The sequence below is a fragment of the Lepus europaeus genome, chromosome 9 (genome assembly GCF_033115175.1).
Source record: "Lepus europaeus isolate LE1 chromosome 9, mLepTim1.pri, whole genome shotgun sequence".
Lineage (NCBI taxonomy): Eukaryota > Metazoa > Chordata > Mammalia > Lagomorpha > Leporidae > Lepus > Lepus europaeus.
Window position 1 is genome coordinate 72507018 of NC_084835.1, and position 23504 is coordinate 72530521.

General features: G+C 40.2%; 1 protein-coding gene across 2 annotated transcripts in view; it reads right to left on the reverse strand.

Annotated features, from left to right (window-relative positions):
- OSBPL1A (oxysterol binding protein like 1A) overlaps positions 1-23504 on the reverse strand; it is a 229282-nt gene that overhangs the window by 166373 nt on the left and 39405 nt on the right. For both annotated transcript variants that reach the window (XM_062201480.1, XM_062201482.1), the window contains 7 exons: positions 22453-22538; positions 20732-20876; positions 10391-10452; positions 9964-10008; positions 8568-8641; positions 8395-8458; positions 754-852 (listed from right to left, as the gene is read on the reverse strand). In XM_062201480.1, the coding sequence (XP_062057464.1) occupies positions 754-852; positions 8395-8458; positions 8568-8641; positions 9964-10008; positions 10391-10452; positions 20732-20876; positions 22453-22538 (575 nt within the window). The remainder of the gene's footprint in view (positions 1-753; positions 853-8394; positions 8459-8567; positions 8642-9963; positions 10009-10390; positions 10453-20731; positions 20877-22452; positions 22539-23504) is intronic.

Below are 23504 nucleotides of genomic sequence, written 5' to 3' on the forward strand. Positions count from 1 at the left end.
TACTGTGGCTTATACAAATCTCTGGTTTCTCAAAAAAGATCTGTTTAGCCAAAAAGATACCTCTCTTAATTCTTCCTTATTTTCTTACAGCATTACTCAAGGTCAAATCTTTCCATTTAATGAATACTGGCAAAGTCATACATTGAACTGCTTTGCAGGACCAAAGTTAACCACTTTGGAAAACAGATTATTTTAATCCCTTCTGAGATTTACAAAAACAAAAACAAAATACAAGACAGAATGATGAATACTGCTTTGATTTGAAGGGATATGAATTCTCCATTAAACAGCTGTATCATGAATTTCCGTGAACTGAATCCCAATTTTCTTGTTTGGTGCTGTTGTCCAATTGAGGGCGAAGGGAAGCTGAGACTATACTGTAGTAAGTATTAAAACAGTTGGATGTAGTCCAGGTTCTGTCACTCACAAGCTCCATAGCCTTGGGAGATCATTTCAACTATAGTTTCCCATTTCCTCACCTATCAATTAAAGGGTAGACTAAATAATCCCTTAGCTTTTCTTCCAAAACCAATAGAAGCCCCTAACATTCAGAGAATTGAAACAAACAATTACAAACTATATGTTGATAAAGAACTAACCCATAAACCAAATTTGCAAAGTTTCCTATAATTGCTCTCATTAAAAAGAACAATCAACAAGATGTTAGGTGTTAACATTGAACCTATGTCATGTTGTCTATGTCTTTACATGTTCTTTAAGTTTTATGACAGATAAACGAATCCAGAAGCTTACCTGTCTTGACTGCTGAAGGCTATTCTTAGGAACCCGGAAGCTGTGAATGGTGTCATCAAAGCACTTAATAAAGAAGAGGCAGCTATCGGTAGATTTTACCTTGGATACAAAGTCAGCAAGATAATTATTCACTCACATAAAAGAGGACTCTCAAATTATATACAAAGGCTAAAGTACTAACATGACTAATAATATCCAATTGAACAAAAGTTAAAATACTGATTGATGAAAACCAGAAAAAAAAGTTGATATAATGGGAGTATGAAATGCACTATGACCTACCTGTGTCAAATCTCAGTTTCACATTCCTAGTTACTCAAAGTTCATTAGGTATAGCATATATTTTAATCCATATTATTCATTTTGATAATTTTTGCCTTTTGGTTAGATTGGCTTGTGTGTGTGTTCTACTTCATGAATCAGGTAATTCTGGATTGCATCCTCAATATTATGAATATTAAGTTCTGGAGAATCTGTCATTTTCCTGTCTGATGTTATTTTTTTGTTTTAGAAAGCTGTTTTGTTTTAGAAAGTTCATTAGGTATATGGTTATAGCACATTAGGTATATAATTTTGGCTTTACCCTATGAAGTATAACTTAATATATACTGAGACCGTAAAATCCTTTCTATGCCAAGCTCCATGTTTCTATTCATACCACTCCCCTACACATTGTGTTTAAGATGAATATGAACAATATTTGAGCTGATTGTGGAAGAATGAGTAGTAAGAGAAGAAATGGAAGAAGGAAAAACCAGAAACAATTTTTCAGGGTTGATGTTGTGGCACAGTGAGTTAAGCCACTGACTGTAATACAAGCATCCCATATACAAGCACTGGTTGGAGTCCTGGCTGCTCCACTTTCAATGTAGGTTAAAGGGATACAGGGAGACAGAATCTTTCACCTGCTGGTTCATTCTCTTAAATGCCCACAACCGCTGTGGTTAGGCTAGGCCAAAGCAAGCAGCCTGGAACTCCATCTAGATCTCACGGGCACATTAGCAAGAAGCTGGATCAGAAGTGGGGGTGAGATGGATCCCAGGCACTCCAACAGGGGATGTGGGCATTCCAAGCAGGAGCTTAATCCATCACACAACACCTACTCCTGTATTTATATTATTAATAAAGCAAAGCTGGGGGTGATTCACAATCACTAAAGAGAATGAAAAATCCCCCATTGGAAAGATACAGACAAGGAGTTCTGATAGCCTTCATATTGACATCTCTAACCCATGAGCCACACATTCACAGAAAAGATTCAAAGCTGTTCGCACAAACACAATCTATCTAAACTGAGACCAGAGCTGCTCCAAGCCAGACAGTTTACAATCCAAACCAAAAAAACAGCATTCTAAAACAAAACAAGTAACATCAGACAGGAAAATGACAGACTCTCCAGAACTTAATATTCATAATATTGAGGATGCAATCCACAATTATCTGATTCATGAAGTAGAACACACACACACACACACACAAGCAAATCTAACCAAAAGGCAAAAATTATCAAAATGAATAATATGGATTAAAATATATGCTACCTGCAAGAGAAACAGGAAATAAATACAAAGTCACAGATAGACTGAAAGTAAATGGATGGAGACATTGAACAAACAGCATAAAAAGGCCAGAATGATTATATTAATATCAGACAAAACTAATTTCAAAACAAAAGAAATAAAGAGGGCCACTACATAGTGATAAAAAGGTCAAATAATCAGGAAGATAACAATCATAAATATATATGTGATCAATAAAAGAACTCCACAAGTATAATCAGAAATTATAACACCTCTTCCTCAGCACTTGATAAAATTGGCCGAAAGCCAGAAAAGTAATAGAAGCTATGAACTACATTATTAACAACCACAACAAAATATTTGTAGAAAACTACAGCCAGTAATAGCAACATACACCTTATTTTTCAAGTGCATTGTCTAGGGATAATACATAAGTAGAGCCATCAGACAAGTCTCAATACTCAGCAAAAGGAAAATCATATAAGAATATGTTCAATGACAAAAATGGAATATTATAAATCAAAAACAAGGTAACCAGGAAATTCCTAGTTATACAACAGATGTCAGTATTATTTGATTCAAAGGAAAAAAAATCCTGTAGAAATTAAAAAATATTTTGAAGTGAATGATAATGAAAATAAAACATAAAATTAGTAAGATGAAATAAAAACAGCTAGAAGGTGGGAAAGCGAGCTTTAAATGGCTGTATTGGTCAAGACAATAGGTCTCAACTAAGAATATAAACTCCAGTAGCTAGTGTTATGGTGCATGGGGTTAAGCTGCCAACTGATACCTGCATCCCATGTGAGTGCAGGTTCAAGTCCTGGCTGCTCTTTTTCAGATCCAGCTCCCTGTTAATGCACCCAGGAAAGTAGAAGAAGTACCTGGGACCCTGCACAAACATTGGAGACCTGGAAGAAGCTCCAGGCATCAGCCTGGCCCAGCTCTGGTCTTTGAGGCCATTTGGGGAGTGAACCAGCAGGTAGAAGACCTCTCTATGTCTCTCCCTTTCTTTTTCTGTAATTTTACCTTTGAAATAAATAAATCTTTTAAAAAATTTGACAAACTAGAGAAAATGAACAAACTTCTTAAAAAGCAAAAATATTCCAAAAACTCCCACAAAAAATAATAAATTTGAACAATCCTATAGTAACTGAAGAGATTAAATTTGTAATTATAACTCTTTTGACAAAAAAAAAAAAACAAAACAAAAAAAAAAAACTTCCTGACTTTTGTGGTCATTTCTATAATATGAGAAAAGCACTTGACAAAATTCAATAGTTTTTCATGATGAAAGCACTCAGTAAACTAGGAAATGAATATAATTTCAACCAGACTAAGGGCATCTATGATAAATCTATAGCTAATAATTCAATTGTGAATGCCTAAATTTGTTGTACTTAACATAAGAAACAAATTGAGGATGTCAACTCAAAGAGATTATATTTACAACTCTTTTGGAGGTCCTATCCAGTACAATAAAGCAAGGATAAAAAAGAAAATGCCTGGAGCCAGTGCTGTGGCCTAGTGGGTAAAGCCACTGCCTTGCAGAGCCAGCATCCCATATGGGCGCCAGTTCATGTCCCATCTGCTCCGCTTCCAATCCAGCTCCCTGCTAATGTACCTGGGAAAACAGTAGAAAATGGTCCAAACCCTTGGGACCCTGTACCCATGTGGGAGACCCGGAAGAAACTCCTAGCTCCTGGCTTCAGATTGTCTCAGTCCTGGCCATTGGGGCCATTTGTGGAGCAAACCAGTGGATGGAAGCTCTAACTATTCCTTTCAAATGAATACATCTTAACACACACACACACACACACAGAAAGAAAAGGCCTAAAGATGGGAACTAAATGTAACAACCCTTATTTGCAGACATGATTATGTATGTAAGAAATCCTGAGGCCTACAAATAATTAGTGAGTTTAGGAAGATTGTAGGGCATTACACAAATACTAAATAATACTCATGGAAACTTCTAAAAGTTCATGGAAAATGGAATCAAAAGATAAGTTTATTTTAGTGCCAAAAATTTGAAATATATGCATAATTATCTCATAATACACATTTTTCATTAATTTCTGAAGGCCCCTCATATGTTCTCCAATCACAGTGGAGTTAATTAGAAAACACGGGGTAGGGAGAGGCATTGTGACAGAGTAGGTTAAGCCATTGCTTGGGACAACTGTATCCTATACAAAAGAGCCTGGGTTCAAGCCCCAGCTTTGCTTCCAATTCAATATTCTTGCTAATGTTCGACTTGGGAGGCAGCAGGTGATTGCTTAAATGGTTGAGTCCCTGCCACATACATGGGAGACCCAGATTGAGTTTCCATGTTCTGAGCTTCAGCCTGGGAAAACTGGATCTCTGCCATGAAGAATAAAGCTGAACCTTATTCTATACCATATGTGAAAATTAATTCAAAATGGATCAAGGGCCTAATTGTAACAGCTAACACTGTAAAGTTCTTAGATGAAAACAGAGAAAAACATTCTATGACATTGGATTGGGAAATAATTTCTTGGATAGGACAATACTACTGGTGACAAATGAACAAAACAGGTAAATTCGACTACCTCAAAATTAAAAACCATACATCAAAGAACACTACCAATAGAGTGAAAGGCAACCTGCAGAATAGAAAAGAGTAATTACAAATCATGTAACTGATAAGGGATTAAAATCAAGAATATTTGAAGAACTTCCATAAGTAACAAAGCCATAATTAAGAAATAGGCTAAGGACTCAAAGAGATGTTTCTCCACAGATGACATAGATGGCCAATGAGCATATGAAAAGACAGTCAATATCACTTATCATTCAGAAAATGCAAATTATAACTACAATGATGGTACTTCATATCCATAAGGGTGGCCACTGTCAAGAAAAAAAACTTAAGTGTTGGCAAGAATATGGAGAAATTAAACCCTTAAGTACTGTTGTTGAGAAATTATAGTGGTCAAGCAGTTGTGGTATGGAAGTTCCTCAAAGTTCAAAAACAGAAATATCGGGGCTGGTGCTGTGGCGTAGCAGGTAAAGCTGCCACCTGCAGGTGCCAGCATCCCATATGGGTGCCCGTTCAAGTCCTGGCTGCTCCACTTCCAATCCAGCTCTCTGCTATGGCCTGGGAAAGCAGTGGAAGATGGCCCAAGTCCTTGGGTCCCTGCACCCACATGGGAGACCTGGAAGAAGCTCTTGGCAAAGGATTGGCTCAGCTCTGGCTGTTGCAGGCATCTGGGGAGTGAACCAGCAGATTCAAGACTTCTCGTTCTCTGCCTCTGCCTCTCTGTAACTCTCCCTTTCAAATAAATATTTTTTAAAAAATAGAAGTATCGTATGATTCAGCACACATGATTCTTGGTAAACTTCCAGAAGAAATGAAAGCAGGATGTTGAGAAGTTAACTGCACATCCATGTTCACTGCCTACTCACAGAAGTCAAGAGGTGGGAGTAACCTAAATATCTATCGACAAATGAACAGATAAAAAAAAAGTGGTGTAGGTGGCAGACATTGTGGTGCAGTGGGTTAAGCTGCTACTTGCGACACCTGTAACCCATATCACAGTGCCAGTTCAAGTCCTATATACTGTCCTTCCAATTCAGCTTCCCACCAATGTATCCTGTGAGACAGCAGAAGATGACTCAAGGGCTCTGGCCCTTGCCACCCAGGTGGGAGACTAGGATGGAGTTCCCAGTTTCTGGCTTCAGTCTGGCCTAGTCCTGACTATTGTGGGGTATTTGGGGAGTGAACCAACAGATGGAAGATAACCTCTTTTTCTCTCTGTTGCTCTGCCTTTCAAATAGATGAAAATAAACATCAAAGGGGGCAGGGCTGTCATTGTGGCGTAGAGGGTTAAGCCTCCACATGCGGTACTGGAATCCCAGATGGGTGCTAGCTAGTTTTAGTCCTGGCTGCTCCATTTCCAATCCAGCTCTCTGCTATGGCCTGGGAAAGCAGTAGAAGATGGCTCAAGTGCTTGGGCTGCTACACCCGTGTGGGAGACCTGGAAGAAGCTCCTGGCTTCGGATTGGCTCAGCTCTGGCCATAACGGCCATATGGGGAGTGAAGCAGTGGACGGACCTTTCTCTCTGCCTTTCACTCTCTCTGTAACTCTGCTTCTCAAATAAATAAATAAATAAAAATCTTTACAATAAAATAAACATCAAGAGGGAAAATGCAATGTAAACACATAGCAGCATATTATTCAGCCTTTAAAGATGAAATTTTGTTACATGCTATAACAGTAATGAATCTTGAGGACACTATAGTAAGTGAAATAACCCAGTCACCAAAAGACAAATAATCACACTTACATGAGTTATCTGAAGTTGTTAAACTCATAGAAACAGAAGGTGAAATCATGCTTATCAAGAACTGGCAGTGTGGGAAATGGGAGTTGCTCACCCTGGAAGGCAGCAGTGAGGGATCAAGTACTTGAGCCCCTGCTACTCACGTGGAAAACCCAGATGAAGTTCTGGGCTCCTAGCTTCCACCTGACTCAGCTGTGGCTGCTGTGGGCATTTGGGGGAGTGAACCAGTGGATGGAAGAGCTCTCTTTGTCTCTATTTCAAATAAAACTTCTTTAAAAAGATTTATTTATTTGAAAGTCACAGTGAGTTGGGGGAGGAGGAAGAGGGAGGCAGGGAGGGAGGGAGGGGAGGAGGTCTTCCATCCACTGGTTCACTCCCCAGTTGGCCACAATGGCCAGAGCTATGCTGCTCTGAAGCCAGGAGCCAGGAGCTTCCTCTGGGTCTCAAATGTGGGTACAGGGGCCAAAGGGCCTGGGCCATCCTCTTACTGATCTCCCAGGCCATAGCAGAGAGCTGGATCGGAAGTAGAGAAGCTGGGACTCGAACCAGTGCCCATGTGGGATGCCGGCACTGCAGGTGGCAGCTTTACCTGCTACGCCACAGTGCTGGCCCCTCAAATAAAACTTTTAAGAAAAGGCAGGCAAGAATGAAATTAAGGATTCAATTATAACTGTGATTTTAAGTAGATAAATCAAGGGCAAGACAGAACAGAATGGCCAGGCTATAAGAACACAAAGCAAGAGAACACTGAACAGGTAAAATCAGAGAGGCTTGCCAGGCCTCTGGACTGATGTGAAAGGAGGAAAGGGCACAAGGACATTGAAGAGGTCAGCCTTGTCTCACCAAGATGTACTGCTGGGGAAGGTGCCTGAGGCTATGACTCCTCAGGGGGAGTAGCACTGGTCCCCTGAGAGTGTTCACACGGAGAAGGGCAGATGGTGAGCTCTAAAGAGCAGAGAGACTGCTACGGTCCACTGACAACCCTAAGGGACTTGACGCAGGAAATGAGAAAGTATGCCTGGATTCCTGTCTCTTTTACCTGCTTGGTCAAAGTAAAATAGTTGGAAGTGAATACAGAGACCTGAAGACTCCTGACTTTGATATAGGCTTTCGATTTTATTTTAACCCCAGAAAAACTTTCATTATCCAGATTTACCCATGTTCCAATACAGACACACCCCAGGTGTTAAAAACTCCATTTAGAGGCCGGCGCCGTGGCTCAACAGGCTAATCCTCCGCCTTGCGGCGCCGGCACACCGGGTTCTAGTCCCGGTCGGGGCACCGATCCTGTCCCGGTTGCCCCTCTTCCAGGCCAGCTCTCTGCTGTGGCTAGGGAGTGCAGTGGAGGATGGCCCAAGTCCTTGGGTCCTGCACCCCATGGGAGACCAGGAGAAGCACCTGGCTCCTGCCATCGGAACAGCGCGGTGCGCCGGCCGCAGCGCGCTACCGCGGCGGCCATTGGAGGGTGAACCAACGGCAAAAAGGAAGACCTTTCTCTCTGTCTCTCTCTCTCACTGTCCACTCTGCCTGTCAAAAAATAAAAATAAAAAAAAAAAAAAAAAAAAAAAAAACTCCATTTAGATGCTTTTGGATGATCCAACTCTCATTCTATCAATCTGTGAAGATAAATAAAAGTTGATTCTATTCTTTAAATTTTTTTTCAAAACAGAGATTCCACAACTTCACTTGCTCTCAAAAATGTGCAGGAATGTTGCCCACACCATTCCATAATGCCCAAGGATTTCACAAATGATTTGGGGCAATTGCTTACATAACTGACTCACAGTTTAGGAGAAGCATGTCTCATACTTACCGTGCATACTGCTTGAGTAAGGTGTTTGCATCCCTGGCGATAAACGTTATGGACTGCATCAGGCCTTCAAAATAAACATTAAATTATCAAGACAAAAGTAAAAGAGGTACATGAGAAAAATTTCAGCTTTCAAAATTTATGTACTGAAATGTAATAGGAATTGTAATACTCACTGTTTCCTATACCATGAAAGGACTCCGTGTTCTAATACTACCCAGAATAATCTCCATCCAAAAAACCTTGAACTCTAAGAGGAAAATGAGAAAGGTTTCCCAGGCTGACACATCTAGATTCAAATACTTGGCTGCTAAAAAGTAATTAAGTTATGACACCTACATCTGAGTCTTTTATCTAGATAGGAGTCCTGAACATTCGAAAATGATCAAACATGAACTTAGTCACTAAGTACAGGAACAAAAACATGCCACACAGTACAGGGTGACAGGAACAGAAGAGATGCCATACTGAAAACATCAATGATGGATAGAGCTTATGGTTCTGACAATGCTGTTTATGGTTATTTACAGAAAATATATCAGTTGTGAGCTTCAAAGTCATGAATGAATTATGTCTTAAACAAGAGAAATAGCCTAAATTTATCTTATACAATATAAGCCTACATGCTCCTCAACTATAGAGGGACTACTTGCAAATGCAGAGAAATTATGTGCTCTACAGTTACTTACAGAAAATAACTGAACTCCAAAACACACTTACACTTGTAGAACCAGAAGAATTTTATATGTGCTTCCTATTTGACAATTTGACAATTCAAATACTGGTGGGTTCCCAAGTTCAAGTTCAATGTTCATAATAAAAATAATGCTATAATTCCACAGTTTATTGAGAAAAAAGTATATTCCCCCATTACTGTCCATATAAACTTCATCACCTAGGAAAATCAGACTCTAAGTATACAAGAAAGTGATGGCTAGAATGAGTGGACACCTCTGCAAGTCCAAGTGCATTGTAGGATCCAAGAAGGATCAAGGTTACATCTCAATAAACCCACTGTAAATTGAAAAGATCTTAAAGCTGAAAATGTGCTTAATACACCTAACCCTCTGACCAACCCAGCTTAGCCTGGTCTCCCTCAAATATGCTCAGTTAACTTACATTGGCCTACAGTTGGGCAAAATCATCCAACACACAGTCCACTTTATAATAAAGTGCAGAACACCTCACGTTCACACACAGACAGGCACTTTCTAGACACAATGCACATGTGAAAACTGCATCTAAAGCATGCTGGCAACACAGTCCATTGCAGAGTCTCAGTTGTCTCCCCTTCTGAATGCCAGGATGACTGGGTGATAAAGCTCCCTGCTGTGCACAGATCCAGAGTATTGTAACACATATTGCTCACCCAGGAAAAGATCAAAATTCTAAGTACAGTTTCTATTTAATGGGTATCACTTTGGCACTATTGTAAAGTCAAAAACTCCAAAGTTGAACCATTCTAAGTTGGGGAACATTTGTAGTTAAAAATCTACTGAAGAACTGTCTTAACAGAAATGGACCACCTGAGACTTCTTTCCAGTTTTATAATTAAAAACTGTCCCAACCTACCTTCCAAAGCGGGCCTTCATATCGTTTCAGTGCTTTGTAGATGACCTGGCAAAAACACATTTTCATTTAAAAATGCATCTATATATTTCAAATATTCTAAAGTATTTTTCTAAGGAGTGGATGTTTAACCTAGAAGTTAAGACACCCATGCCTCATCAAAAGAGAGCCTGTATTCAATACTCAACTCCAGTGACCCCAGCTTCCTGCCAAAGCAAACCCTGACAGGCAGCAACGAGGCTCTTTGGGTTCCTGCCACCCAAATGAGAGAACTGGATTCTCTCCAGCTCCTGACTCTGGTCCCAAGCCAACCCCTTGACTATTCTGGCCATTTGAGGAGTGAACTAGCAAATGGCAGCTCTGTCTCTCTGCCTCTCAAACATAAAAATTTCTAAAAATTATTGTTTAAGTTTAATCCATTATTACATACCTTATTACCAAGAAGAATGTGTTTCATTTCAGCACCTTGGGCAAGGTCAAGAGGTTTCTGCTCTGAGTAAAATACAAAGAGAAAAGTCATCAAGAACTTAATTATAGTATAAAGTTGAAGCTGCAACTGCAGCATAAAATATTCCTGCATTTTTCTACCAATTACAACTTCTCAAAAATTACCTACCAAAAGTTGTCACTGCACTATTTTATGATCTCCTTTTTGGTAACTAACTAATAAGCCAGCAAATCAGACTAACCTCAGAAAACTTTAGAAGTTCCATGATCATTCAAGTCTTTCTAGCCTCAAATTATTGTATCAGTTTTCTATGTTTGCTGTAACAAATACCACAAACTTAGTGGCTTGAAACCACACAAACTAATTATCTTACAGTTTGGGAAGTCAGAAATCTGAAATCCTGTTCACTGGGCTAAAATCAAGGTATAGACAAAACTGTATTCCTTTGGAGGCTTTGGGAGAGAATTCACTTCCTTGTTTTTCCATATCTAGTGGCTGCCTATGTTGCTTGCCTCATGGCCCTTCCTCCATCTTCAGAATCAATCATCCCAACCTATGCTTCCAACTTCTCCCATCATTCCTTTTCTCTCCATGTATTCTGATCCTCTTGCCTCCCTCCTTCCATAAGGATCCTTTTTATTACACTGGGTCTATCTGCATTATTCAGGATTATGCCCTCCATCTCAAGATACTTAACCTATCACCTCTTTGGGAGACCATTATTCAGTTTACCATAGCCACCCTGAAGTTACCTCACTGCAGAACAGATAGCAGAGGCAGTTCACAAGCTAAGGGCATGATGATGCACAACTCAGGACAAAAGGAGAACACGAGGATGGAGAAATCAGTCTCGCAAAGGTATTATGGTTTTTCAACCTTACACACACAAGCACAGAAACACACTTTTTTTTTTTTTATCAGAGTTACTTATTGAGTTCTGCAATGGTACTTTATGAAGGATCAAAGATAAAAAAGGATCAAACAGCTAAAGTGATTTCCTAACTTCAAATACCTGTTAGTTACTAAAGAAAAACTACACATAGAACTAAAAAAGAGTCCCTTCAAAATAACTTATCAACTGGAACTCTGTTTATGGAATAAGGTGATATATGAGTATTAGACCAAATAACTTTTATAAATAGCAAGCACCTGACATGTGTTGGCAATTTTTTGTGTAAATATCTCTTAATCATAGTCTGCTATGTGCCAGTAACTATTTTAGGTACTGGAGATGCAGCAATGAATATGATGGGAAAAAAACTGGGGATAGGGAAAGCATTAGAGGGAAAGACAGATAATAAGAAAAAAAGATTTAAAAGAAAATAAACCATGGTAGGTCAAGATCTTTTAAATGAATGATGTGACAGAATGACTGAGATACTGCTTTAGACCAAAGATTGAGGGTTTGATCTGAAGACCTCTCTGAAGAGGCCATGTTTAAGCTGAAAAGTAAGATCCAATCCTGTGAAAATACATAGGAAGGGCACTACATCAGACAGAACAGCTAATGCAAAGGTCTTGACATAGAAGCAATTTAGTAGGCAAAAATATAGTCAGGCAGAGAGAAGCCACATAACGGCTCTCCAAGTCATAAGTTTGTCTGCCAGTATATGGAATCTGGACTTTATAGGATAGAAAGCCAACAAAGGGTTTTAAGTAAAAGAGTTACATCATCTGACTCATGTTTAAAAAACTATGTCAAAGTGTTAAGAAAATTATAACTGGGGACATGTGAGCTTTCGTTATTTCATGATTTAGTAAAATCATTGTAATATAGGATAATATTGTTTTTTAATAGCTCCACTGTGGTACAAATTCACGCACCTCTGAGTCACTCATTTGAAGTATACAACTCAACATGTAGTGTGTTCACAGAGTGAAGCAACTATCATATGCTTATAGTTTCTTTAAAGGAGCCCTTACCTTTGGCTCATATATTTACTAATGACATGACATGTTATCTGGCACTGCTTCAAAATAATTTGGGGGGAGGGGGGCAGTGTTGTGGCATAATGGGTAAAGCTGCCACTTGCAACACCAGTATACCACATGGGCACCAATTTAAGTCCTGGCTGCTCCACTTCTGATCCAGCTCCCTGCTAATGTGCCTGGGAAAGTAGTGGAGGATAGCCTAGGTACTTGGGTCCCTGCACCCACGTGGGAGACTCAGAAGAAGCTCCTGGCTTCGGACCAGCCCAGTTCTAGCTGTTGCAGTCATTTGGGAAGCTCTGTCTCTTCCTCTCTTTCTCTATAATTCTGCCTTTCAAATAAATAAATACATCTTAAAATAATAACACAAGGGGTGGGAAGTGTGTGTGGATAGATAAAAGGAAAATGGCCACTACTGAAAATTCCTGAAAAGGCAGATAAGCACATCAATTAATAATACTGTATTTTTTTTTAAAGATTCGTTTATTTGAAAGTAGAGTTAAAGAAAAGAAGAGATAAAGAGAGATCTTCTGTCTGCTGGTTCACTCCCCAGATGGCTGGAGCTGGGCTGATCTGAAGCCAGGATCCAGGAATTTCTCCCCAGCCTCCCACGTGGTATAGGGGCTCAAGGACTTGGACCATCTTTTGTTGCTTTCCAAAGCACATTAGCAGAGAGATGGATGGGAAGTACAACAGCCAGGATTCAAACTGGCACCCATATGGGATGCCAGCACTGCAGGTGGCAGCTTTACCCACTATGCCACAGCACTGGCCCCTACTCTACTATCTTTTAAGCTTTGACAATTTCTGTAATTAAAAAAAAGAAAACGCTCCAGCTATGTGGGAAACAACTTGCAAATGTGGGCAAGAGAAAAGGAGGGAGAAAAGTTTCAAGTGACAGCAGTAGCACGGTTGGAAGATCTTGGAGGTCTGGACTATAGAGTTGGTAGGAAACAAGAGACAACAATAAATATGAAGAAAAATACAAGAGTTAGCGATTTATTCTGGAGGTAGATCTACAAAACTATTGATGGGGAAACCTGAGGCTGATGATATATTATTTCTTCTATGGGGAAAACCAGTGTTAATACATCAATTGAGAAGTTAGTAATTGTTTTTCCCACCTAGCACATAGGGAAAAGACTTACCAAGGTCTGCCAATTCTGTCTTGTTTTCATTCTATCTACAGGGCACTTTTCAGAAATGATTCCTTTAGGCAGAAGGGAAGATACCATGACTTCTTTCACAGAATGCTTCCCAGATACCAAAAATAAATTCTGAGCTCCTCTGCCAAGCAGATGAAATCTCAGGACAGGGCTCTCATTTCTGGACTCAAGAATTCAATGAAAATTTTTTTTGAATTGAATGAAATAGTTTCCCTACCCAGATGGTCTCCATAACCAGTCATCTCAAAAATGCTGTGCATCTCTTATCAATCACAACAAAATGCAGCAGAAATCAGATATGTCACATTTTAAATTGTGCAGATACACATTTGTCCCTTAATGAGAAAAATTCAATAAAGATTCCAATTTACCTCAAATTAATTTACATAGAATACAATTCCAATTAAATATCAACAATATTTACACCACGAAACTAAGAATATGATTTTTTTTTACTTTTTAAAGTTCATTTATTCTCATCTTCTTGAAAGGCAGAGCAAGAGATAAACACAAAGATCTTCCATCTGCTGGCTCTTCTCACAAATATGTGCAATAGTCAAGCTGGGCCACGCCAAAGCCAGCAGTCCAGAACTCCATCCAAGTCTCACACGTGCGTGGCAGAGGCCCTAGCACTTCACCTATCACCTGCTGCCTCCTAGGATGCACTAGCAGGAAGCTGGGCCAAAAGTGAAGTAGCTAGAACTCAAACTAGCACTTCAACATGGAATGCAGGCATCCTAAGTGACAACTTAATATTCTACACCATAATGTCTGGCCAATATTTTAAATTTTATTTTCATCTTATATGCAAGACAGAAAGACATTCTATCTGCTGGTTCACTCTTCAAATGCCCACAACAGCTTGCGCTGAGCCAGGCCAAAGTTAAAGCCCAGAACTCAATCCATGTCTCCCAGTTGGGTGGGTAGGGACACAGCACTTGAGGCATCACCTGCTACCTCCCAGGATATACATAGCAGGAAGCTGGATCAGAAGCAGAGCCTGGCACTCTGCTACCAGAAAGATGACATTTTGGAAGTAGATGATAAAATAAACAGGTAAGAAGATCAAGGAAAATTCTTAAAAAGAACAGTAAGAGGAAATCTTATTGGATATTAAAATATTATGAAAGCAATTGTTAAAAGTGAAATGCTGGCAAAAGAGATGAGGCAATGAAAGAGAACAGTAAACATGAAAAGAAAATAGTTTGTTAAAAGGTACAAGAAGGGACAGCGCTATGGCTTAGCAGGTGAAGCCACTGTCTGCAGTACTGGTATCCCATATGGGCGTCAGTTCGAGTCCTGGCTGCTCTACTTCTGATCCAGCTCTCTGCTACAGCCTGAAAAAGCAGTGGAAGATGGCCCAAATCCTTGGGGCCCTGTACCCGCTTGAAAGACCCGGAGGAAGCTCCTGGCTCCTGGCTTCAGATTGGTGCAGCTCTGGCCATTACAGCCATCTGGGGAGTGAACCAGCAGATGGAAGATATCTCTGTCTGTCTCCCTCTGTCTCTGCCTGTCTGTAACTCTGCCTTTCAAATAAAATAAATCTTTAAAAAAATAAAATAAAAGGTACCAGAAAGACATGGGTAAAGAAATATTATTTAATAAAGGACACAAAGATAACTGATTAGCAAATTGAGGCTCTCACATCAAGTATCTTGCCCAAAATCCTTAAACTACATTCACAAATGACCAATCTCTTCATCATGGCTGACAAAGCCTGGAAGGCCGGGCCTCTGGTCAGTCCTTCCAGATCATTTGGGCTTTCCCCAGTTTGCCCTATTCCAGGCACCCTAGCAGCTTCCCTTTTCCTCAAACATGCCAAGAGCTCTCTACTCAGTTTTACACTGTCTCCCTTCGCCTTGAATGCCAGTGTTCACTGCCTCAGTTCAACTCTGCACAAGGTCACCTCTAAGAACCTTCCTTTAGGGACCAGTGCCATGGCTCATTTGGTTAATCCTCTGCCTGCAGTGCCGGCATTCCATATGTGCGCCAGTTCTAGTCCAGCTTGCTCCTCTTCCAGTCCAGCTCTCTGCTGTGGCCCGGGAAGGCAGTGGTGGAGGATGGCCCAAGTGCTTGGGCCCCTGCACCCGCATGGGAGACCAGGAGGAAGCACCTGGCTCCTGGCTTTGGATTGGCACAGCACCAGCCGTGGCAGCCATTTGGGGAGTGAACCAATGGAAGGAAGACCTTTCTCTCTCTCTCACTGTCTAATTCTACCTGTCAAATAAATTTTTAAAAAAACTTCCTTTAGATGCCTTCTAAGACAACACCATCCCCCTTGTTGTCATCACTCTCCAACCCCTTCATCCTATTATATTTTCTGCAGCTCACTTCCTTACAGCATGTGTACACCCATATTTATCTTTTTGTCAAAGCTCCAAGAGCACAGAGTCTGTCTGTTGGCTGTCGGTTCTCCAACACCTAAGACAGTTCTTGGCAAACAGCAGAGCCTCAGCATGCATTGAATAAATGCGTGTGATTAGAGACAAGCCACTAGGAGAAAACAGAACAGAGTATTTACCAAATCTCTAAGTTTGGAATTCTAAATCAAAGAAGGCCATCAGCAAATTTGGGGCCGGCACTGTGGCATAGCAGGTAAAGCCTCTCTCTCCCTGCAGTGCCAGCATCCCATATGGGTGCGAGTTCAAGTCCTAGCTGTTCCACTCCAATCCAGCTCTCTGCTACAGCCTGGGAAAGCAGTAGAAGATGGCCCAAGTCCTTGGGCCCCCACATGGGAGACCTGGAAGAAGCTGCTGGCTTCAGGTTGGCACAGCTCCAGCTGTTGCAGCATCTGGGGAGTGAACTAGTGGATGGAAGACCACATTCTCTGTCTCTGCTTCTCTGTAACTCTGCCTTTCAAATAAATAAATAAATCTTTTAAAAAACGTGTTGAATAAGTTAAAACATGTTTTTTAAAACAGGAAAAAGACTAAGAAAATACAGCTGCAAAAATATAGAAATAATCACTGTCCTTATTACTAGACTTTTAGGCAAAGAAAATTGTATTAAATCCACATGAGACACTATCTTCAAGGTGAACCTTGAAGACTATGCTTCTGGAGACAATATGGAAAACACTGTTGAGGCTTTTTAAAAAGTAGGATTTTAATATGTCAGATCTATTAACTACCCTTAAATTAAAAGCAGTAGATACCTTGAGATGTTCACCAGCCCACACCTGCTCACCATGCTCTGAACACTGCCATTTCCACACTCCCCAGGGGAAGCCCAAGCAATCTTATTTGTACCACATGGCCCTGCCTCACAGCCCCAAGTGACTATACTAAGAGCACAGTTACTCACACAAGCAGGTACTGGATTAAGTTCCTGACTCCAGACCCTAGCCCCATTCCAGCCGCTGTAGGAATCTGGGAAATGAACGAGTGAATGGGACACAGCATTCTCACCCTCACACATGAAAAATAACTATCTGCCAACAATTCCCAAATTTCCATCTCTAGCCAGGCTTCTCTTCTAAATTCAAACTTCTATTTCCAACTGTCCCATTTGGTTTTTACATATTGATTTCAAAACTTCAATGTCTTCAACTCCCCATGATCAGCAACTGCTAACTCATCCCTTCTAGAGCCTTTGTTTTCTAAGTGGAGATTAAGTTGCACACTATCAAATCATGGTTGACTCTTTCTCTCAGGCTATTAGCAAACCTGAGCACTCCAAAATGCAAACTCAGTCCAAACACTTTACCTTCATCTTTTCTGCCACTATCCTGACACAAGCCAGTACCCTCTCTCATCTCGACAATTCCAACAGTCCCTGCGCTGCTCTCCTCTCCTCTTCCTTGCCCTCCTACAGTCTACACTATTCACAACTTGATTGATCAGTTTTCATAACATAAACCAGATCTTGCTACATTCTAAACCCTTCTACAGCTTCCCATCTCACATGGCCAAAATCTCCACGGAATTAGGGACTTGCTGTTTTTAGTCTTCAGTGCTTCAGATTGGTACTACTTGTAATAGGACCTGGCACGTGAGTACTTGACAAATAACTTGTTCAATCAAAGTGTTTTCATTACAGAACACTTATAATTAGTCTTTTTATCCAGTAGGGCAAGCTTTTCAGCTTCACTTCTCCTTTAAAATTCTCAGCTTTTGGGAATGCATTTGGCCCAATGTTTCAAATACCCATATCCCATGTAAGAGTACCTGGTCCCAGCGCTAATCCCGATTCCAGCTTCCTGATCACATATACTGTGGGAGACAGAAGGTTATGGCTTAAGTAGTTGGGTTCCTGCCACCCATCTGGGAGACTTGATCTGAATTTCCAGTCAGGCCTAGCCCAGTACCAGCCACTGCAAGCATTTTGGGAGTGAACCAGTAGACAGAAGATCTATCTCTCCCTCTCTCTTAGCTTTTTAAATAAATGAATGAATAAATAAATAAATGAACAGGTAAATAAATCTTTAGAAAAAATATATGTCCCATGGGAGTGCGGGTGGGAAGAATCACTATGTCCCTAAAGTTGCATTTATGAAATGCATGAAGTTTGTATTCCTTAAATAAAAGGTTTCTGGGAAAAATATAAAAAAAAAAAAAAAAAAAGAATTCACAAGGAAAAAAAAAAATCTATGTCCCAACTTATTTTTATTCAGACCATGAACATTTCCTTTTCTAAATTACATTCTCTGTCTGAATAAAACCATCAAGTCCTTTTTCTAATGTCTTATTTCTCATGAACCTTTTTGCCCAACTACCTAACCTGGTTTTTTGGCAGTAGAACCTGCTTTTTCAGAAATGAGTGCTGGGCATTGAGTCACTGAATTCCACAGCATTTTCCCAGTGTTCAATTTCTTCAGTCTAAGTTGCACCTGACACCAGTAACAGCCTACCCCTTTAGTCTGCATTTTCTTTCCTCTTTTGCCTTCTAGGAACTGTTATTTCTCTCACTTCTCTAGAGTGCTTCTCCTTCTCCATGCGCAGTTTCTCTTTTTAGCTTTAATTCTAGGAAGAGCCTATGTCTCAAGGACAAAGGGAAGGCCTTTCTGGGGAAGCTGAATTTGAGCAGGCTTTTTTTTTTTTTTTTTTTTAAGATTTTTATTTATTTGAAAGGCAGAGTTAGAGAGACAGAGACAGACAATTTCCATCTGCTGGTTCACTAGCCACAACTGCTGGAGCTGGACCAATCGAAAGCCAGGAGCTTCTTCCAGGTCTCTCACATGTGAGTAGGGACCCAAGCACTTGGGCCATTAGCAGGACTGGAAGAGAGCTGGATTGAAAGTGCAGCAGCTAGGAGTTGAACCAGCACCCATATGGGATGTTGGCACTGCAGACAGTGGTTTAACCTGCTATGCCACAACGCTGGCTCCTAAGCGTAGGGTTTGCCAGATGGACAAGCAGAGAACAGACAGATTAGCCTTTGCGAGGTAAGGACAGCATGGTTCACCAGAGAACCTGAGTCTAGATCTGCACTGCCCAGCACAGTGGACACTTAGTGCATGCGGCGATTCAGTACCTGAAATGTACCTGTTATGGTACAAATATAAAACACCAGATTTCAAAGACATAGAATCAAAAAGGGAATGCAAAAAAATCACTGGTAATTGTTTTCACTAAATGGTTACATGTTGAAACAGTATTTTGGGTATGTTCCTTTAAGCAAAATATGCTATTAATGTTAGTTTCACCTGCTTTTTGTTTTTACTTTTTAAATATGGTTACTTGAAAACGTAAAATTAGTTATGTGACTCCTGTTCTCTGGTACAAATCTAACCCACATTTATAGGGTTGTGCCATACCACTCCCTTCATGCACCCTAGGAAGTACCAACCTGAGGATAATTTGGCTTTTTTCACTTTAGTGCCTTTTCTTATCTTCCCTCTCAAATTCATGCCTTTTCTTATCAACTTTCCTCTCAAATCCATGCTTATCAAAATCTTACTAGGTAATAATGGTATTGTGCTTCTATTTAAAGCATATGGAGGGTGCCTTTCATTACAAATACAAATAGAAGCATTTAGTAATGGCTATTTTTTTTTATCCTACTAGAACTTCAGGGTCTACATCAAGTATCTCTTCCTTCATGAACTGATATTTAATTACCCCAACCCTTCTAAAAACATGCAACTCTTACCAGGTGTTATGTGTTAAACATTATTCTAGCTGCTAGGTAAACCAGACAGCAAAATATTTAGGCCTGCCCTGAGGAATTCAGTCTCATGGGAGACAGTTAGATAACCCAACAATTACCATGCAGTGTGGTTTAGGCTCTTACAGAGGTGAACATATGATCTCATGGGACCACTGACAAGCCTTTGTCCCAGCTGGCAAGCAACAGGAAGCATTCTAAACAGGCCCTGGTAGAATGCTCTTCTTTTGAATACCCACTATACCTTTTGCAACTACATTTTTGGTTATCCAGCTGTCTTTGATACTGTCACATATTTATAGGTGATTCTCATTATTGCAGGTTACCTATTTGCAAACTTGCCTATTGCTAAAATGTATCTGTAATCCTAAAATCAGTATTGGTGGAGATCTTTTGGTCACTCACAGACATGCCTGCAATGGTGAAAAATTCAAGTTGCCCAACACTCACTTTCCCAGATGAGGCAGAACAGGCAACAGCCATCCTTTTTGTTCCAGCCTTCAGTGAAGTCTACTGTTACATTTCTGTGGTTTTGGTTGGCGATCTCACAGTTTAAAAAGCTGTCTAATATTCCTAAGCATGACATGGCAACAATGTGCCTTAGAGAAAGTGCTTAGAGATCAGGCACCAGTTACTGTGCTGGTAGCAATGAGGTCACCATTAATTAAGCTACAATACACATTAAATAAGAAGTTTTTATTAAAAAAATATAAAATGGTTATATATTGATCAACTGATTCAAAAAGTTGTGACTTGAGCCTCACAGGAACCTAAGCCTGTAATTCTAGGAATAATGGCTCAGTACCTGCTAATTCAGTGTTGGTGGCACTTTACAGATCACAACCACCACAAGTAACAAATCAACTGTATTTATCTTTCTTCTGCAGATAAGATCTATCAAAGCCATCCTTAGTGCTTCCTGTGGAGATGCATTACTACATATTTAGATCTTAAATCAGAGGCAAATTAATGTTTATTTTTTCTTATGTGAATAACCTTGGAACCAAAAATAAATAGGTGTCACAGTTTTGTAAAAGCTGGATACTAAAAATAATTTTATATGGCACTGACTTTATTTTATAGCTTCAAAATGACCAACACTGACCGTCATCAACATGCTTACCATTTTTGTTCTTCAAATTAGGGTCTGCTCCACTTTTTAGAAGCTTCAAGGCACATTGCTTATGGGCCCGGTAAGCTGCACAATGCAAGGGTGTATTTCCTAACTGATCCGAACAGTTAACGTCAGGAGGATTGGGCCTATTGAGCTAACAATTAAAGAAATGAAATGCAGAATTATATTTCAAAAACAGACTTTCTCTCCTAACCCCAGGAAGGTGCTCCAGCAGTGTATGGACAACAGCCAACTCCTTGGCACCTAGAACATCTGCTTGGCTTCTCACTCACTAAACCAGCCAACCCTTCCACCCCCATGCCTGTCCTCAGATGCCACAAGATCTCAGTTCTGTATCTGGGTTCCCAAACTCCCCCAACAACAGACAACACATACTATGCCAGCACCACTCCATGAGACCCTGAAATTAAGATCTCACTAAGATCTGCTTGCTCCTTCCAGTCCTGCAATTCACACTTGTGACAGCAAAACCACGAATCAGCTGGGCACAGACAACCCTTCAGAAGAGTGAATACTACAAATGTTCAATGTGTAAACAGCAGAGCCCTACTGAATCTGCTATTCCCACCTCACTGCCTTAGAAACTTCTTCACATAGTCTCCATTTCACAAAATTTAAAAATGTTTTTAGCCACTATATTTAGAAACCAGAGGCCTTTTAAAACGAGTTGAAATAACTCTAAAGTAAATGGCAATGCTTCAGTGTTGAATTTAGAGTCTCATGTTTAATGAGAATATGCAGGAAATGGAAACTGGAAAGTTGATCTCCTAGAAAGAAAAATAAAGTGGGCAAAGCTTTCAGTCTGCTCTAATATGACATCAATACCCCAAAATACTGTTAATTCTTTGCATATTTCTTTCCAGAAGTATAGCATTCCTTTCAGAAATTATCACTCATCACATTTAGAAAAACATATTCCTTTATAGGATACTGTGCAAAGGGGCTTCAAAGAGTTTGTAGAAAAATAGAATTAAAAGATAATGTAGGCCGGCGCCGTGGCTTAACAGGCTAATCCTCCACCTTGCAGCGCTGGCACACTGGGTTCTAGTCCCGGTTGGGGCGCCGGATTCTATCCCGGCTGCCCCTCTTCCAGGCCAGCTCTCTGCTATGGCCCGGGAGTGCAGTGGAGGATGGCCCAAGTCCTTGGGCCCTGCACCTGTATGGGAGACCAGGAGAAGCACCTGGCTCCTGGCTTCGGATCAGCGCGATGCGCCGGCCGCAGCGGCCATTGGAGGGTGAACCAACGGCAAAAAGGAAGACCTTTCTCTCTCTCTCTCTCACTATCTACTCTGCCTGTCAAAAAAAAAAAAAAAAAGAAAGTTTAAAAAAATAATAAAATAAAATAAAAAAGATAATGTGCATCTTCCATGAATCTTTTGAAGACCTTTTGTATGTTGTTTGTTTTAATTGGCTTAATATGAAAAAGTTTAAGTTGTCTTTACATTAACTACTTTCTGTGAAAAAATCATTCTTATCAATCAAATTTTCAATGGAGGGATACAAATGTAAATCATAAATCTGGGGAAAAAAATCATCTTTTGATATGTGTCCTGATTAAATGATGACCATGCTCACTGTTTTCACATATTCTCGGACTTTTGTTCTACTTTATGATCTCTGGAGTTCTTTTTGGTGCCACATTCACTAAATTATGAACTGAACAATGAAACTTTTTCTGAAGTGTAAAGAAATGCTTTAAGGATTTTTACCAGAGCTGTGAGTTCTGATGTTTTGCCTTCTCTTGCTGCTGCTAAAAGTAATTCTTCAAACTTTCTTTGTTGAGTCCTTTCTACAGCTGCAAAAGGAATGCACATATTAGTCTTTCAGAATCCTATTAGAAAAATCATTACAAAGACAAGTGAAAAATCATTACACAGAATAAAGTGATCATGGTAAGAAAAATCAACACGTTTTGAATTGTAATTCAAGTAACAAACTGTATGGTTCTCACTGCCCTACATTTCAGATTAGAGTTCAAGTTCTTTCAGGTTTGGATGAATTTGTTTATATCCAGAAGTACTTTAGTCACTATGATATCCATCACAAATAATTATGAATTACTTTTGCATACTGAAATACTATTAGATATTTGCCTTGGAAAGGTAGGTAAATGGGTTTCATATCTTTCAAACTTTAGAAATGTGCAAAATAACATTAAGAAATAGCATTAGGGCAGACATTTTGTCTAGCAGTTAAGGTATCACTTGAGACACCTGTATCACACAATGGATCAAGTCCCGGGTAGGCTTCCAAAGCTAATGCACACTTGGAAGGCAGCATAGGATGGCTCAAGTGGCTGGGTCCCTGCAACCATGTGGGAGACGGACTGAGTTCCCTGAATCCCAGCTTCAGTTTGATGCAGCCCCAGCTGCCATGGGTATTTGGGGAGTGAATAAGCAAATAAGAGACATTTCTTTCTCTCATGCCGACTCTACCTTCAAAATAAACAGTATTGGTAGAAACATGTACAAAACCTTATAAATACATGTAGACTGCTAACATTTTCCTTATATATTTCCAGACTATAAAAGTTATTTTAAGATTTATTCATTTGAAAGAGTTACACAAAGAGAGGAGAGGCAGAGAGAGAGAGAGAGAGAGAGAGAGAGAGAGAGAGAGAGGTCTTCCATCCTCTCGTTCACTCCTCAATTGGCCGCAACGGCTGGAGCTGCGCAGATCCGAAGCCAGGAACCAGGAGCTTCTTCCAGGTCTCCCATGTGAGTGCAGGGACCCAAGGACTTGGGTTACCTTCTACTGCATT